Genomic DNA, 19986 nt, shown 5'->3' on the forward strand with positions numbered 1-19986 from the left:
CAGAACAAGATCTCCACTACGAGTCGGTGCTTAAAAGCGAATCATTTTATTTATTATTGTTATTTTTAATTGTCGTTTATAGTTCGAAAATAGACGGATTTAAATTGTGAGTTGCAGATGTTTGCCCCAGGCCTGCGTGGGTTTTCTCCGGGTACTCCGGTTTCTTCCCGCATTCCAAAGATATGCATGTCTGCAAATTCTCTACCTCGGTCCCAGTCTGCAGAAGTTCCCCATCTTGTGGAAGACTTCCTGTGTGTAGTTCCAGTTTTATCCAACTTTCCAACGTCTTTTTCTTGAGTCTGTATTCGTTTTTGCTACCGCAACCAAGATGGCGCCGTTCAAGTGGCAGCCGGTGGCAGTAGCTCCGTCCACTCTTGTTCGTTTTGTGTTTTTGCTGCTTTTCTGTCTTAATAATTTGATTTGGTGATTCTTTTTTGTACTTTTTACTTTGTTGTTCTGCGGCCTTTGCGACTGTACTGTCTAGCTTGTAACTATGTGTTTTTTTTCTTTTCTGTATCTTCATTCCCCCCTTTGTGCTACTGTCACAATGAAATGAATAAAGTTATCCAATCCAATGGTAGGCTGATTGGACACTCTAAATTGCCCCTAGGTATGAGTGTGAGAGTGAATGGTTATTTGTCTCCTTGTGCCCTGTGATTGGCTGACCATCAATTCAGGGTGTCCCCCGCCTCTGGCCCAAGTAAGGTGGGATAGGCTACAAACACCCCCTGCGACCTTAATGAGGATAAAGCGGTTCAGAAAATGAAATGAGACACATTTGTGGTAGTACCACGTGGTGCCACAACAGGCCACAGAGCAGTAGTGAGCTCTACGAAATGAGGAGATAACGCAATTAAGAGCAAAAAGAAAAAGCGAGGAAATTAAAAGATCAGGGTTAATAGTGATGGTTTAATTGTAGGAATCAAAAACAATATTTGAAATAGCCATTTTAGCATTACTATATTTATTCGAGTATAACGCGCACCCGTGTATAATGCGCACCCATAATTTGTGACTAAAAAATCATTCTATCTTATATATATGAAGCTCTATTTTTTTATCAATTATAACAAAAAATAAATGAATTAAATAATTATATATATCTTATTATTTAATTCATTGGAATCAATTAAATAATTATATATATATAAAATTATTTAATTTATTGGAATCAATTAAAATATATATATATATATATATAATTATTTAATTCATTTATTTTTTGTTACAATTGATGAAAAAATTAGAGCTTCAGAAACCAAGTAATCAAATAAATAAATAAAGTTTTAGTTAAATTTTTAGAAAAAAACTATTTATCTGCCTATAACATGAATTGAAGCAATACAACAATGGAAAAAGTCATTTTTGTTTTTTTCAGTACTTAGAATTCACTTAAAATTGGATAAAGATACATTTATTCAGCCCACGCAAAGGCAGCGATTGTCACGTGTAAAAGCAATACCCAATGGAAGAAGGGTCACGAGCCCACGCGTGTGAAGGGGACCGAAGGGGCCTCGCGCGTGTGCTAAGGCATTTTCGGCCCCCGTGCTCAATGCATCTAGCTGAACGAGTACACGTCCGCACGCGGGGGCTCTTGTTTCCATCGCTGCGTCCCCGTAGAGAGCCTTTTTTTGTTTTATGACGAGCATTTCCTGTCGTAAATACGACGCCGAGGAATTCTAAAGCAAACAGAGGCGTCAACCGCACACGAGGATAGCGATGGCGGACAACGTTTTTTTTCCCTACGCTTTGAATCAATTCCCGAACATACCTTTATAATGTCCGTCCCAGTGTAAAGAATCCTGCTTGGTACTAGCAATCACGAATTTTGGACTCCGAGTCCGAGTCCCCTGATTTCGGAGAATCAGCCGATACCGAGTCCCGATCCGATGAAAAAAGTACTACATCCAAATATCTTTTTTCCATCCAATTTGAATGGAGCCACCGCAAAATTAAAATCCAATAAAAGGGCGATTTCAACGAAGCAGGAAAAATAAATAAAAATCCCCTTTTTCAGTTTTGCAGCACCAAATAAGGTTGCAAACTAATTGCTTAGAAAATGTATTTTACATGAAACAACTTGGTCACCCAATGCAATCCATTGCGATTTGTTGGAATAGTTTCAATAGTCTCAAAATACTCACTAAAGTTATATACTTTTACACCCTACCTTAACTAATTACCTGCCATAGCAAAATCCTTTTTACCCGATTTTGACCCTCACAAAAAGACGCAATTGGGCCCAATTTCCGATGAATTCCGATCCAATTTCCAATCGTGGACATCCCTAATTAGTACATTAAAAATGCACATAATCCAGACTTTCTGATGGCAAACAGAGGAGATAAACACAATTGATTTAGCCAGTATTTACAGAAAGTGGCTACCTGACATTTTTTAACGTTAATTCCGTCATTACCAAAGTCTGGAACTTGCATAATTACAGTAACTACTTTAAACAACCATCTTTCACATGTTTAGCTGTTATAAATTATGAAAACAATGTCTCAACTGAACACCAGTTTTAGTTTCGCCACACTTTCAAACTTATCCTATGGGAAAACAGACTTGGGGGAAAAAAAAGACAATGACTGTGACCACACGGAGACCCCGACCACAAAGTTGTTGTGAAGTGGGGGTCTCAGACCACCAGACCACAGCTCTCTGTGTGGTCAGACTCTGAAGAACTCCACCATCCCTGATGGACCTCCTTTTTTTAATTACAGCCCGTGCTCCGTGTCACCCGCTTATCTGATCAAGTCAACGAGCGGTAACAGCGCTAACGGCTGCTTTGCTAACAAACGTACGCGTTTCCACGCTGTTTGCGTGCGTGGCGGAGGAAGTGAAGAATGAAGGCCAATTAAAAATAATTGGGACTAATTTCATCAACACGGTACATATATTTAATCAGGCGCAATCGGACTGACTTCCTCGAGTGACCCTTTCGGGGCGAAGATCGGGGGTGGGGGGAGGGTTAGAAAGGCATGTACGCAGACTTGGAAAAGGAAACGGAGAAGAAAAATAAAGAAAAGTTTGAGACAGAGGCAAAATAAAACAGAGTTCAATGTGACTCCTTTCATGTCCCTCGCTCCGTCTATGCCAAGGCAAACATTGGCCTTGAAGGGGGCGGGGCTTTGACTGAGACACCCCCCCGCCTCCCGCCTCCTGCCCGTACCACCTCGTCTTCACCCCCCACAGTTTTCCTAACAACGCACACACGGGCAGGATGAATAACAAACCCTAGTGTTGAATCAGCAAAAACTGCATCACTATGTGGTACTTTATGCAAGTACAGTATATATATTTATTTCCCGTTGCCATTTAGGGGAGTGGGCATTGTTTCCCACTCTCCGCCAGACGGCGCGCAGCTTCGTCCCACTGAGCCAATGTCCCGGGGTGTGGAATTAGGAACGTTAGTCTTGGCTGGCTCGCCGTCTCTCTTGCCGAGAAAAGAATATTTAAAAGCAGGATGTTGGAGTGCGCACCAAAGACGACAGAAATGCCAGCGCAGCTGACAGGAAACACATCCGAGGCTAGGGAGGACATCGGCGGGCAGACCGCAATCGGAGTGTGTGGGTGTATGGTGGTGTATGTTAATTAATTTATCTGATTGGATGGGAAAACGGATTTGCCAAACTCTTTTCATGACTATTCGTGGTTTTATAGTAAATACTGCAAGATTGTGGGCAAATTTGTTTTTTTCGTGGGAAAATGAAACACTATGTTTTAAGAGTGTAACTATTTGCAAGACTACGTAAAAATATGGTTAAGGGTTTGTTGTTATCCATAATTGTGTTCATTTGAAAATTCCTGTCAATTCGAAATTTTCATTCATATTTATATAGCCTCAGTGATTTTTTTCTATTAGTAGGCTATGGGGAAACCCTTGTTAATAGAGTAGGGTCTGTAATTTCATGAAAATACAATATCTATTCTTTGACTCAAGGGCCCTCGATCAATTTAACACGATATCCACACATTCGGGTTCATTTCATTGTAAATAAATACAATACAATTGTGTTTTTTGAAAAAACATTTCATTTGAATGAAAACTACCGCATTTTCATGACTATAAGGCACACATAAAAGTCTTAAATTTTCTCCAAAATAGACAGGGCGCCTTATAATCCAGTGCGCTTTATATATGGACCAATACAAAAAATTTTATCACGATAGAATAAAATAAATCAGTTGATAGGGTACACCATCCTCTACAGCTCTCACAACTACGGCAAGCAGCCCCCAACTCTACTATTTTTCTTGTAGAAAAAGTACTGCGCAGTGACTGCTGGGCTATATAGTTCTTTTGTCAATACACCCAGTATGACGGCGAACACACTAATTTGGTGCTCACCGTCAAAAGAAATCCTGCCGCTAGATGTTGGCGTCAACAGAGCATTCAAAGCTAGACTGCAAACTATATATATATATATATTAGATATGGATGAATATTGAACCGCAACATGAGATCATGGCTATGTGAGGCGTATGTCCAGCGACCGGATGGCTTTTTTCACGGCTCGCCGTCACTTTTGATTTGCGACCAAGTCACGAAAATGAAATGATGATGTGAGTACATTGTAAAATGGCTAAATAAAGTACAACCGAACTCAGTTTTGCTTCCGTTGCCTTTTTAAAAACGTGTTTTTAGCGTGTGGGTGTAGCGTGCATGTTTAAGCTGGTGTATGTTTTGCCATGCCTAGCTGCGTCTATAAAAACGGTGCGTCCTATGTGTGTTTAAAATGCAGAAATAGCACTTGTTACTGACACTGCGGCTAAAAATACGATGCGCTGTATAGTCGTGAAAATACGGTATGTTTTTTTTAAAGAAAACAGCATCGCTAAAACAAACGTATCGATACGGATCAAAATATCGTTACGCCCCTATTTCTGAGGTGAATAATCAAGAAGTACCTTCTCCCAGGAAAGCTAAAAAAATAACCCCTTTGACCTAACAGGATGAAATTGGTTGGACATATCTATCATAACACGCCACAGCAAAAAATCTCAAGAACGCAACATGACGGCCATTTTGGCGAGTTCAACAGCTCATCCAATGACAAACTTCGACTTTTCCTCTCTCGGCGACCAGGTCGCTTTCACCGTCTGGTTCTCATTTGAGGACTTTAATTGGAGCATACGTGGTGGGGCGGAGGGACGCGATGTCACGATCGATGTTTTTCTCCAAAAGCGCGGCGAGACGGCCGCCCGCCTCAAGTTACTTCATAAAAACTCCCTTGGCGTGTACGCGCTTCAAAAAGGGAGGTCCGCACGCACACACACCGTCACACAAACGCTAGCTAAAACACAGCTGGCACGACACAACGGGGTCACTTGCAATGAAGTGTTTATAACGGCGAGTCGGGCTTTCGACGCGAGGCCCCTCTTGGAAAGCAGGAAGTCGGTACAACATGAATAACTACAGAAAATGAACAAAAAAATGGAGAACTAAAGCATACCTTTTTTTAGCACTTAACGTTAATCAGTGGCGGGCCGTCAGGGCTTTCATGACCTTCTGTGCTGGCCTAAGAAATATCTGAATCCTATATAATATTTTGGCCATTAAATAATTCCAAATTGTCTGTTAGCTTCCTTTCCCCCCAGTTGCACTGCTTCCAGAAGTGTGTTTTCATATTGAAGCATTTAACCAATCACATTTCAGCCATTATTTGTTGCCAGGGTCAGAAATCTGCCTCAAGGCCTTCACAGTCAGTTCTGCAGGCTCTGCTGCATTAAACAAGCGTCGATAAGACTGTTGCTTTAACCAATCAGAATTCGATTTGGTGACACCGGGCCTTGTCGCAGGCGTAGGGATGCGTCATTGCTTTCACCAAGGCTGCTGGACCTGATGGAGTACCTGGGAAGGTGCTCAAAGCCTGTGCTGACCAGCTGGCTGGAGTCTTCACAAAAATCTTCAATTGTTCCCTGCAACAATCCATCATTCCATCCTGCCTGAAATCTGCCACCATTATTCCTGTCCCCAAAAAGCCAACCATCGACAGCATGAATGATTATAGGCCTGTTGCTCTCACACCTGTGATCATGAAGTGCTTTGAAAAGTTGATAGCCCGCCATATCAGGAATACAATCTCTCCCTCAGTTGACCCTCACCAGTTTGCTTATAGAGCTAACAGGTCCACTGAGGATGCTATCACCATTGCTCTACATACAGCATTGAGACACCTGGAACACCATGGGAATTACGTGAGGATGCTTTTCATTGACTATAGCTCAGCCTTCAACACCATGAAACCGGACATTCTGACTAACAAACTCTCCCACCTCGGACTATCCTCCTCCATCTGCTGTTGGATAAAGAACTTCCTAACCAACCGACCACAAACTGTTAGACTTGGTTCCCACCTTTCTTCCTCCATTACACTGAGCACTGGCTCCCCTCAAGGCTGTGTACTGAGTCCTCTTCTGTACTCCCTGTACACTTATGACTGTACACCAACCCACCAGTCCAACTACATCATCAAATTTGCTGATGACACCACTGTGGTCGGACTCATCTCAGAAGGGGATGAGGCGGCCTATAGAGACGAGGTCAACAAACTGTCTTCGTGGTGCTTGATGAACAACCTCACACTGAACAACACAAAAACTAAAGAAATAATCCTGGACTTCCGCAAACAGAGCACAGATCTGGCCCCACTCCTCATAAATGGAGTTCGTGTAGACAGGGTCCAGTCCTTTAAATTCCTGGGGGTCCACGTCACGGACAAGCTCTCCTGGTCCACAAACACCACGGCAGTAGTGAAGAAGGCCCAGAAAAGACTCCATTTCCTGAGGGTACTCAGGAGGAATAACTTGGACACTAAGCTTTTGGTAACCTTCTATAAAGTCACTGTGGAGAGCATCCTGGCATACGGCATCACAGTGTGGTACGCTGGAAGCACGGCAGCAGACAAAAAGGCCATGCAGAGAGTGATCAACACTGCCCAGAGGATCGTCGGCTGCTCTCTGCCCTCACTGGAAGATATTGCCAGCCCTCGTTACATCAGCAGAGCTCGGAACATTGCTGGGGACCCGGACCACCCTGGTCACGACCTGTTCCAGCTGCTTCCCTCTGGCAGGCGCTACCGGTCTCACAAGGCACGGACAAAGAGGCTTAAGGACAGCTTCTTCCCCACAGCCATCAGGACTCTAAACTGCAGCAGCACGACACACAATCCCCTCGGTGTAACAACTTCGGGGTGAGGATAGATGAAGGACGTTGGGCGGCGATCTGCCTCCTGCTGGCTGACTAGGTAAGTAAGGAAGACAGTGGGAGGTAAGTGATCCATTTTATTCTTGTTGGCATCGGTGAGGCAATCCTTCGCAGTCGCCGGGAGCTGGTTGCGCTCGGGAGGTGATGCGATGTATCCATCACGGCAAAATTGCCAGCAAGTCTGAACTCTTGCCTGAGAAAAGTGCACTTCGTGGAGAAGCACCTTCAATTTCGTCATACGCAGCTGGGTATGATGACAATTAGGTTTTTGTCTAGTCAATGATGACGACAAGCCTAAGTCTGATTTTATTTTATTTTATAACTATGATTGACTAGTGATTAGCCAGAGCTACCAAACTGTATTTGGAACGAACTGCACAAGCAAATATATTGTTGTGTTGATTTAAAGCCATTTTCAAGACGGACTATACCATAAATACGACAGGACAGGCCCGACTTTCAGCATTAGCTTTGATGGCGATAGAAAAGAAGGAAGAAAGGAGGATGGATATTGTGTACAGTTAAAAATGATTTTTGGTGAGTAAAATATGGCTATATTCCTAAATAATATTTCAATTGTGGGCCAAGTTTTGATATCTCAAAGCTCCAGAGTTTGCATTTAAGCTCCAGTGTTTGTATTTAATCACTAAATGCAAATGCATTCCGGGGAAAAATCTAACCCCCCCGTTGTAATGTCGGAAAAGCTCCAGTATTTGTATTTAATCATTAAATGCTGCTAGGAAGTGGATTTTACCCGTTGAAGGCGCTACGAGAAAATGCACGGACCGCCACTGATGTTAATATACCAGTGCTACATGTGCAATATGAGAAGTGTGTTATTTAAGGGTGTGTGCAAAGGTGCATAGGCAGGCCACCACTAAATGTAGCTGTAATTATGAGTAGGGGTGCTCAAGCTCAAGGTTAAAGACAGTATTATTGCAATATGGATGGGTATAATCCATCTAGAAGGTTGACCTTGATATGCAGCGCCACACACTAGCGGAAGATAAATATACACGCCATTGGAAAATGGAGCCAACAGGTACGACGCTCATTACCGTGGCGATGGAGGTATTGAGTTTAAAAGGTATGATGAGGTACACCCACGTTTTTGTGATTTGTGGCCATGGTGTGAAAAAAGAAGGGAGGGTTTGAAGACCTAATGCAGTCCAGATAGAAGCAGACCCTTAAAAATGGCTTCTTGGGGGATTTTTTTTGGAACAGTGCCGACCGACAATACGCTTCCGTTAGAGTCATTTTAAAAATAGAAAACCAAAAATTGTGAATTGACTTTGTAAAACAAGTGTACATTGAAAAGTAAAATTTAACACCACAAGTAGTTAGCGACGTAAATGACGTTACCATGAAAGTAATTTGCGATCATAATTCTCTCTTATTGTAATAATTCAAGTGTATTATTTCTACTTTTTTGTCCAAAACATAATACATCAACATGGAACATGCAACAAAATACTATTCACGATAAAAGGTAATATTTTAAAACTTAAAATAAGAATCTAGTCATTTTATCAGAAATACGATTCAACTTTTAGACTGAAAAAATATTGTTCTCAAATAATAATTTGACTAATTAATGCCATTAAAATGGACAAGAGGCAGCACGGTGATAGAAAATTGAATGTATACCGTGTACTGCCAATTTCTTGACTGGGATAGGCTCCAGCACCCCTTCGTGAGGATAAGCGACTCAGAAAATTAATAAACGAAAATAGTCTAGGTTAACTCTATTTGTGGTTCAAAGTTGTTAACAAACTATCTATAATTAGTACCGTATTTACGGACTATAAGTTGCACTAATTTTCATAGTTTGGCTGGGCCTGCTACTTATACTCAAGTATGACTTATATTACTATTGTTACTTTGATATATGCTTGTTCTTGGTTTCTGATCAAATAAAAAAATGCCCTCCCAAAAAATGCAATTTATACTCAAGTGCGACTTATATATATTTTTTCCTATTCAATGTGCATTGTTTGGCTGGTGTGATTTAATAGTTTGAAAAATAGGGTAAATATGGTCATAGGAACAGGAAAGAGTTGCCTTACCTGTGAGTTTCTGCAGCAAGCAGCTGAGTGTGGTTTCCTTGGTGATGGCCAACGTGAGAGCTCCAATCAGCTCCCTCTCCAGCTTCTCCAGTTTGTCGTCTCGCTGGCCGAGCTGGGCCTCGTCCGCAAGCGAGTACAAGAAGACCAGGAGCAAGATTAGTTCGTCGGTCCCGCACTCGTCCTCCGCGAAAGCCTCTCCGTCTCCATGGGGCTTCATCAAGGGCAGAAGTTGACTCAACACCGATGGGAAATCTGTGTCCCCCAGAGCCTAAAACCCATAAAAATATATATGATAATATTATCATGTAAATATAACACCAGGCTCCAACAAGGACAAGGAGCCAATATGTCAATAGATTAGATAACTTTATTCATCCCGTATTCGGGAAATTTCATTGTCACAGTAGCAAGAGGGTGAGAATACAGACACAGCAAAAGACATTTTAGACATAAATAGGTAATAAAAAGTTAATAAATAAATAAGCGTGCTGATGAAATATACATATATATATATATATATGAATATACATATACATACATGGATTTGTTCTTTTGAGTAGCATAAGTCAAAATATTGAAAAATGAACAGGGAAAAAGCTTTAAACTCTACATATATACATATTTTAAAAAAAATGTAAAAACAAAAAACGTCTCCTTGCGCCTTGCGATTGGCTGGCAACAAATTTAAAGTCCATCCTGCCTACTGACCATAGTTACTCCAGCACCCCTGCAACCATCATGAAGATACGGGTGATGGGGGAAAAAGAGCATATATAGGAATTTAATATAATCAATGACTGAATATAATCAGTGTTAAACATGCACATTCAGGGATGTTTTTGATGTAAATTGATTAATTTTTTTGGTTGATTTTTGTAGTTTTGATAGAAAATGCGTATTTACTAGTTTGGTAAAAACTGGTGTAGTAAACTACAGAAGATTCGCAGTATTTGGCAGTTCTGGACAGCTTGTGCTATCAATGGGAGCGAATGAGTTAAGACTGTCAAAATATAATGTCAGATATATTATTACCATTGCACTGAGATATTGCGCCATTGCCAAAACAATGTGTATGTTTTGAAAAGACATACAATATTTCATTTCTAGCAGCTTTGTGAGAGTTTGTGCATAGTGGTGGTCCCACAGGGGGGGTGATCCGATGTCTGACCCAGAAGAAACCCGCATTAAGTCATAGAGGAGACTCAGGCCAAAGTCTGACTGACCAATAGGAAGAGAAGTTACACGACTGTGAGTTGATCAAGCCAGTTAGCGCTTTCCAATGAAATCTCCCATACCTCTCCACGATGGACGCCAACGTTGGAGAATTTCCAGCGAGACGGTCGATGGAAAAATCAAGGTTACGGAACATTTCACGGGCTGAATAAAGTTTTATGATGGCGACGGTGGAGTGAAAAAAAAACACCCCTAAAAAAAAAATCTGAACTAAGAATCATTCATCAGCCTTCACGCTGAGTTCCATCCAAAGTGTTACTTCCTGAATATCCAAATATTTAATATGCGCTCCACATTTGACGCATTGCCGCGTTCCAATTGAAGAGGACTCGACATGTGCTACGCAGGACAAAGCTGTACAAAGGTTACAGCTTACTTGCAATCGTGAACACACAAATGTAAGATTGGAATCACGTTGAAATGACTGTCTATTTATTCCAAAGCAGTTTTATGGGATTTAATAAACTGACAGTGGAAAGAAAATTAGGGTGTATTTTTTGGATTTTTGCTGGTGAATACCCAGACAAAGGACAATACATAGTTTTCAGTTTAACCCTTTGGCTTTCCGATGCTGGTAGGATTCATGCATGTGAAAAATGGGCTTTTACTTATAACATGCCTTATTTTCACAACTATAAGGCGCACCGCATTATAAGGCGCACCCTCAATGAATGACACATTTAAAAAAAAATTCCATATATAAAGCACACTGGATTATAAGGCGCCCTTTCTATTTTGGAGAAAATGTAAGACTTTTAAGTGCGCCTTATAGTCGGGAAAATATGGTATTTACTTTTTTTGCATCATTTTCCATCCAAATATGTCAACATTAGCTTTCTGAGATAATTCAAATAATTATTATGACATTTCTTGAAAAAAATGAAAACGGCAGATTGGTGGGTGAGTGGTTAACATGTTGGCCTCGCAGTTCTAGGGTCAAGCATTCGATCCCAGGTTTGTGCTCACGGTGTGGAGTTTTGCCCGGGTTTGAATGGGTTTTCTCCGGGTACTCTGGTTTCCTCCCACAATCCCAAAAACAATGCAGGTTGAAAAAGTCTAAATTGCCCTTAGGTATGATTGGTTGTCTGTTTCCTTGTGACCTGCGATTGGCTGGTCCGTAGTTAGCTGGGATAGGCTACAGCACCCCCAAGACACTTGTAGGATAAGCGGAAAATGAATGAAAAACGAAAACTTTTTGGAGTGTAAAAGCCGCATTTTTTTTCCCGTAAAATGTTCATCCGCACTTTTGTTTACATTCGAACAACTGTTTTGCGTAGGTCGATTATTCCTTCAAGCTGCCCATAGATGGCAGCACCTGACGGAGTCTAAAATTTTTTTTTTTTTTTATTTCTACAGGGTGTCGTGAGCATAGCGCTGACTTCAAAACGTCTTTTTGGCATCCGATGTTGTGTCAGTTTTAGCAAAAATGTGCTTGAGGCAGTCAAAGGGTTAAAAAACGCTGCTAGCTATTGTGCTAACGATTGCTAAAAGAGGCTGACATTTCTCTAATAACTGACCAATGCATAGCCTCATTCTGTCATCTGCTTGGCGTCCATTTTGTTTCTTTCCCACGCGAGCTGCGACTGGTTCTCTTCAGCTGCTTTAGAGCCGTTGTCGGGGGCCTGGCGCGATGGCGCCACGGCAGGAAATGGAGGTCTTAAGGTAGAGAGGAGCCAGCTCAAAACCCAGAAAAAGTGACTTCATTCCAGCACCGAAGAAAAAAAAAATCTACACGACTGCCGCCAAAAGGTGTTAAAGCCAGGCGCTAATCCCGATACTTTGGACAAGTGGGGCTTTCAGACATTGTTTGCTTTTTTTAAACGTTGAGGCCGGATGGGTGTTCAGTTTGCCAGTTTTGCAGATGATTCATCACGAGAATAATAATGTGACGGGGACGTAGCGGGAAGTGATAAGGGAAACGAAGAAAAGACTTTGGGTAAATCTTTGGAATGATTCGGGGTTTGTTCGGGCGAATTTACGAGTTTGTGAATTTTGCTCGGTCATTTCATCCAACCAAGATGTTGATTTTCTATATCATTTTTAGTGAGGTTCTTTGATTTTTTGGGGTATTGTAAAATGATCAAAGAGTGAAACAGGGTGATATTTTTTAGCCTAATTTTCTATGAAATTTACAACTGCTGAATAGGGCTGTTTCAAGAACCACTTAAATTTTGATTATGGCTTCGTGAGACCATTTCGTGTACCTTTTTATAATAAACCAAACTGCCAAATTTTGTGTTCACCAGCAAAACCTTCCCATGTCATGCTACTGACTGTTTGTTGGAGAAACCTAAATTAGTGACTTTTACAAGTGATCTTGTTATCGCTGGAGATTTATTTTTAAAATGATTGACTTTTCTCCACCACATATTTGGTTGGTCAGAGTATAAAAAGTGGCTCACCACTTTGACATTCTACAGTATTCACACTGCATTTTTCAAATCTCTGATGCATGCAAAACCCTCGCATCGCTTCTTAAAAAACAGTATTTTAAGTTCAGTTAAATATCGACTCCCTCATTGCAGTAATAACAGGAAATATGTACTATTATGGATTCTACCACTAGTAATGCTACACTCGAATCGGACCATTATGCACAATTATGGAGGAACAGTCAAAACAAACCTAAAAATGGACCTTGTAAAGAACCAAACACAGCACATTGATGAAAATTTTTGAACGACCAAGCTTCTTTGTTAAAAAAAATAGCTGGTCGGAGAATTTATGTAACAAGAATCTCACCAATCAACTCCCACCCACCTGGAGTTCTGGTTTAAATCTGCGCGGGGCTGATTGACTGATCACTGTTCTTGCCATCCCAGGTTCCACCAAGGCTAGGCATGGCCCAATCACAGAGCTCGGTTAAAAAAAAAAAGCTCCCCCAGACAGGAAACCAACTCCAGATGCAACCCCTGGAGGAAGGTAAGCGCGTTTCGCATGAAGCGCTAACCAAAAGCAGGCCCCCCGTTTGCCACTTTCACAATGAACCTTTTTCTGGGTGCGGCGGCGGGCCGTCGGGGGGGTGATGGGCAGCTTTTCCGAAAGGTGGGTCGGTCATTTTAGCTCGCCCCGTCAACGCCAAAACGCTAAATTGCATTCTTTGACGAGCGCAGCGCGAAGCACTTTATCCGCAGATATGTAATCATATCGGCCAATCTGGAAGCCATACACGAGACCTCGGGAGGGAGGTCGTAAATCTCGGTGTCAGACGCCATTGTGGACGGCACGGCTGCAGTTTTGCTCGACAAACAAATGCATCCTCACCCTGACACGTGATGGGAGAATCACTCCAAAAAAAATGCAAATATAGATTCAACTGCTGCACGTGACCTCTTGACTTCTCATACCTGGCAACCTCGGCTAATTGCTCCCCTTATTAATGGTTGCAATTCCACTTAAGCGATAAAAAACGTACAAATGCAACGTGGCTAATATTTACTCACATAGGGCGCACTTAAAAGTCTAAAGTCTGGACGAGGTGACCAATCAGTGTGCATTAAATTCAAGATTCTGTAGATGTCACTGCATGACGCTGACAGCCTGACTGTCTGGTTACATTGCTTGCTGATGCGCAGATGAAAGGGGAATGTGTGTGAGCATATCGTGCTTAAAGCATGACTATTAGCATTCAACGATGACCTTTTCGTCTGCTAATAGTGACCGAGACGATCCGGATTACAGCTGAAATGGCTAAAATGAGATGGGTGAAATGGCGAAAATGGGATATCTATCAGTATGAACGAAAAGCTGGAATAATGACTTCTATATGTCGTCATCAAGTAAGAAATGTCCCAGCTATTCCACAAACGCGTGAAAAGCAATGGCGGGAGCAGAAAATATCTTCTTGATACCACACGTTGACTTACCGGATTAAACTCTCTTTAACAAAACAAATGGCTGAGTGTTAAGACCTAACGTATGCATGCATGTACAGCTATGTGTTTATACGTGCTTATATATGCATGTGTATGTATGTTTATACGTGCTTATATATATGTATGTATGTTTATATGTGCTTATATATGTATGTGTATGTATATATATATATATATATATATATTTCAGCAAAACGCTTATTCATTTATATATTTATTCATGTATTTAATTACTAACTTACTTATTACCTATCTGTTTATGTCTAAAATGCCTTTCCTATTTCTGCATCCTCACCATCTTCCTACTGTGACAACAAAATTGCCCGAATACGGGATTAATAAAATTATCCAATCCAATCCCCCCCAAAAAATGTTGCCTCTAAAATCTGAAACCTTGTCATAAAGGTGTGACCATAAAAAGCTCCCAAAAGACCATATTTACGTAAAAACTGCAAAATGTAATGATGAGTCTCCGCCACATTATGTTCACACTTGAGTCACGTGTTTTTACAATATTAACGCCTATACACACACACACAAATCTAAATTAACATAAAACGCTAATTCATTTTCTTCCCGCAGGCATAAACACAAGGAAAGTGTTGTCGTTCACTTTAAAGGTCATGACGAGAAAGGTAATATTTTGTTTCCGATTTTTCTCCACCCTGAAAATACACATTACAATGAACCAACCAAAATCAGAACAAAAAACCTAAAGCGTAAAGTATTGCAGGTACTTAAAAAAACATCCCTAAGGAAAATATACCGTTAATTCCCAGCATTGGTCTTCATAACCATAACAACTCAATATGTGCCACTGTAAGAAAGATAAATCCGACAGTTGGGAAGCTGCTGTTTAACAAAAAGAAGATTTTCTTCCGAAAGTTGAGCGGGAACGGAAACACAACGTTTACTTTACGCCTATGAAAATCCAGTGTGATAGAGATGGACAACATCCCCGCGCAGTTCACTGCGGAAACGTGTGATTTTAAACAGAAAGAGCGCAAGTTATAAATCTGACACAAATTCCAACTATCAACATTAGAAGAACAGAGATTAACCATCTGTTAACATTCTTATGTCAATACAAACATTTCATACATTCACATGTGAGAACTATTGTTGAAAAATAATAAAGTCCAATTTCCCCCCTTGAATTTGTAACATTTCCCTATTTTCTATTCTTATTTACCGTATTTTCTCGCATATTAGCCGCATCCGAGTATAAGGCTCACCCTTAAAATTGCCTTAAAATCGTTGAATTTGACAATTTCTCTCGTATAAGGCGCCCCCCGATTCTCAATTTTCACCTCCATATTCATGGTTTTAATAGGGAGTACAAATGTCTTACTTTGAAGGGAAAAGCTTAAGAAAAATCATCGCACGTGGTTATTCTGATACTGTACGAATTGAGAGGATCGTCTGCTGGATTGCATATTCCTTAAGGGTGTTGCCTGCACTTAGACAAATTCAAAAATGAAGTCATGTGAGCAGTACAACCAGGAAGTGTGTCTGTAACGGTCTAGTTTGTCATCCTTAGGTCAGATGGCGGCGCCCTGAGCAAGCAATGGCAGGCACAAGTGAGTTTTTTAAAAAGTTTTATGCAAGATACGGTTTATTTTCTTCCTAGAATTTCACTCGACGTCAAAATTAATTTAGTTTAGCATTTCATTTGTTTATTATCTTTTCTCAATTTTGAAATACCGTATTTTCAAGACTATAAGGCGCACATAAAAGTCTTAAATTTTCTCCAAAATAGACAGGGCGCCTTATAATCCAGTGCGCTTTATATACGGACCAATACTAAAATTGTTATCACGATAAAATCAAATAAATCAGTCGATAGGGTACACCATCCTCTACAGCTCTCACAACTACGGCAATCAGCCCCTGACTCTACTATTTTCCCGTAGAAAAAGTACTGCGCAGTGACTGCTGGGATATGTAGTTCTTTTGATGACGAGAGTACATTGTAAAATGGCTAAATAAAGTACAACCAAAGTCAGTTTTGCTTCCGTTGCCTTTTTAAAAATGCATTTTTAGCGTGTGGGTCTAGCGTGTATGTTTAAGCTGGTGTATGTTTTGCCATGCCTGGCTGCGTCTATAAAAACGGTGCGTCCTTTGTGTGTGTAAAATACAGAAATAGCACTCGTTATTGACACTGCCGCTAAAAATATGATGCGGCGTATAGTCGTGAAAATACGCTAAGCCGTAGCCTCGATTCAGTCATCATTTTCTGAGCGACAAATATGCGCATATGCGAGAAAATACGGTAAATGCCAACCTCCGTTCTTACAGATGCGGGAGGTTTTCCTTCTTGACTTTCATGTTGAAAAAAAAAGAGGACAAAAGCCGTGAAATTGCGAGAAGCACTTAAAAGTAAGGCGACCTCTTGTTACGGCTCTGTCCATGACATAAATCTCCTTTAATGGAGGACTGACTTGCCACACAGAGTGGGCGCTTGCTCTGTTTTTGTTTCTGATCACACACAGCAGGCTAACAAGTTAAGCAGCAAAAGAGTAGATGATGGCGTGTGACCAAAGATCCACTTTAGCATCCTCAGCCCTGCCCTTTTTCCTCACGGCTGCGTTAAATACTTATTTAATTTCAAAATGAACTCGCAGACACAAACAGCGGTCACCGTGGTTGGGAACATCTGCTTGGCGGATGAAACCCCCTGCCAAGTGGTACGGTCCAGTTTAGTTCCACGCCACACTACGGTTTGAAGCGCTAAATAAGGGGTGGCGAACACGTGGCTCTTGAACCACATGCGGCTCGCGGCCAAAATGCTTCTTATCATATTTTGTATGAACTGTGGCTCTTAATGGTTCTCTTATATTTATTCGCTCTTAAGACGCACTCAAATTAATGAGGGCCCATTAAAAACATAATAAATTATATTTTAAAAATAATTTTGCAGATTGGATTGTTGTTTTGCTTTGTTTTGACTGCGTGGTGTGGTTCTTTAACTCGTAAAGTTTAAAATGTTTGCTCTTTGTTCGCCACTCCTGCACTAAATCATCATCTGTGTTGTGTTTATAGTTTTATGGAACTGTTGTTTTTCAAAAATATAAGTATAGTTGCATTATGAACTTTTTTATTTTGTTTGGGAACCTAATTTATTCACTAAATTTTCCCACTGACATGAATTGTGATCTCATTTGTTGCACGCACTAAATAGAATATAGCATTTTAAAAAAGACCTTTATGGAATTATGGTAAGTGGCAACATGGACGTGGTTATTGAAATATCCCCAAAATTCATGTCAATTCAAGAAACTGATTTTTAGACAGTTTGTGTTTAAAAAATATAGTCCGTTTGCTAGAATTTAGGGCCATAAACACCGTTTTTAGCACCAGGACCACAACACAAGAGCGCTAAAAAGCGACCTTATGTTGGTACCCTTTGCAACTTTTGATAAAAGAAACCCATTGTGGGAAAACACATGGTCGCCAACCACATCTCTTTTGACTCAAAAGCTATGAAGCAAGAGTACTTAAAGTGCGGTACTTAATGAGCCTATTATATCTCTTAAAACAGGGGTGTCAGACTCGGGTTGGTTCGCGGGCCACGTTAACGTCAACTCGATTTCATGTGGGCCGGACCATTTTAGATATAATATTTAGATATTTTTTTAATAAATGGATTAATAGAACTGGATTAAAAGCCCCGAATATTCAGTTTTTTTATAGATCTAAAACAATGTTTATTTTAGCTTTTTTAAATATAATTTTAGATTTTACAAAATGATTTTTGAACTAAAAACAGAAAAAAATGATTAAAAAATTACAATTATTGATTTAAAAGGGGGAAAATCAGGAAATTTAATATACATCTATACTCTTCATTTTAATTTGATCCTAAAACAGAAAGTCGGCACTCATCATATACTTTCCCGGGCCACACAAAATGATCCGCCGGGCCAGATTTGGCCCCTGGGCCGCCACTTTGACACGTTCCTTAAAATAATAAAGCTTCCTACCATGCTAACTAAAGATTTAAGTTGACATAACCGATCCTTTAGTATTCTCATTCATCAAGTTAACATTGTGCATTTGATTAACTATTTAATTCACGAGTGTACAAATGTATTCATGTACAAATTCAGTCCAAATTGCTTTAAATGTTGAGTTCAATGTACTCAACATTTTATATAAAAAAGACTTCAGTTGAAGTACTATTTACTTACAAGTGTTGAGTTCAAAGTGTTAACTTATATGAATTTTTCATTTTAAACTGGGGGGAGGGCTCAAGATCTCACTCACTTTGTTCTTCTTTTTGTTGTTGTTGATAAGACACTAACTTCTAACAGTGTAGCTGTTTTTTTTAAATTATTAGCTTACCCCCCACCCCCAAAAAATACATTTTTAAATATTCCCCATTGTATTTTTACTACGCATCAATTATTCACTGAATTTTGCTATTCATTATTGGGACGAAATCCAACACTCCGTTTTCTTAATGGGATGTTATGTTATAGTTTTCCAGTACTTGATAGTACGGGAGTATCACCACATCAAGTCAAATTTACCCATATAGCCCTAAATAAACAAAATGCCTCATAATCAAAAGATAACTTTTATAGATGTTATGAAACTGTGTTATGAAATTGTGTTTTGACCAAATTTTATGTGTTTTAAGCATGTGCCAGGGGAAAAACCATAAATACTTCTATATCCTATTGCCTTCGTATTAAATAATCTCACTTATGATAAGTGGTTTTGGGAATAAGGGACATTGTACTCATAGTTTTAACGTCACTGTCCCGTGTGGGTCGTTATTTTGCTTATTGAAAGGCAGAAGCAATTAATGTGGCATATTTAGAGTGAGTGATGTTTTTGTTGTGGTTGAAGCTTCACGCTCGTGTATTTGGATGTGTTTTGTTAGCAGATCTTAAAATGCACTGGCAGGAATCGGATACATATTGGATTTCTATCCGTGTTAGATTCCGGGCATTCTTTTCATATTGCCAATTCTATGATGGGTTTCTATTGTGTCAAATTATGCGGAATTGTGTCGCTTGAACCATGCGATGAAATTTCAGTGTCGGAGTTCTTTTCATGGGAGTATTTAATTAAGAATTGCGCATTGGGAGCATTTAAAGGAATGTTTTTGACTTCCACATTGAGAGCAGCAGAAGGAGGGCGGGGTCAAAGTAGGCTGAAAACGGGGGAAAACAATGAGAAGGCAAATCAGTGATTTCATTTCCATTGGGACCTGATACGTATGCATGCAAGGTTTTTATTTTTTTTATTTTTATAAACTACTGCATTGAAACGTTAGGGGGCAGTGTTGCACCATGTCAAGGTCCAACGGGGTCCCGCGCAATTTTGGAGTGTGGCTTTCCCTCCAAAACAAACCAACTTTTTGGAGCGTTTCGGCCCATTAGCTGTACCTTCGGCGCATCCCAGCTGTGTCGTTAGGAATTCTGCGGAGCTGAGATCAGCAGGCATTTGGAAGCGGACAATCGTCACCATCTACCGTAGTTTCAATTGCAACAAACTGGAGAAACAAAACGCACATCTGGTTGAAATCAAAAAGGGGTGTCAGAGCCTTGGTCAGGGTACTTTGTTATCGGTCCGTTGGTCTCAAAGTTCT

The 19986-nt window shown here is 40.4% G+C and overlaps 1 protein-coding gene across 2 annotated transcripts in view; it reads right to left on the minus strand.

Annotated features, from left to right (window-relative positions):
- scfd2 (sec1 family domain containing 2) overlaps positions 1 to 19986 on the minus strand; it is a 105877-nt gene that overhangs the window by 44519 nt on the left and 41372 nt on the right. For both annotated transcript variants that reach the window (XM_077606789.1, XM_077606787.1), the window contains exon 6: positions 9280 to 9547. In XM_077606789.1, the coding sequence (XP_077462915.1) occupies positions 9280 to 9547 (268 nt within the window). The remainder of the gene's footprint in view (positions 1 to 9279; positions 9548 to 19986) is intronic.

Source organism: Stigmatopora argus, chromosome 8 (genome assembly GCF_051989625.1).
Source record: "Stigmatopora argus isolate UIUO_Sarg chromosome 8, RoL_Sarg_1.0, whole genome shotgun sequence".
In the NCBI taxonomy this organism is placed as follows: domain Eukaryota; kingdom Metazoa; phylum Chordata; class Actinopteri; order Syngnathiformes; family Syngnathidae; genus Stigmatopora; species Stigmatopora argus.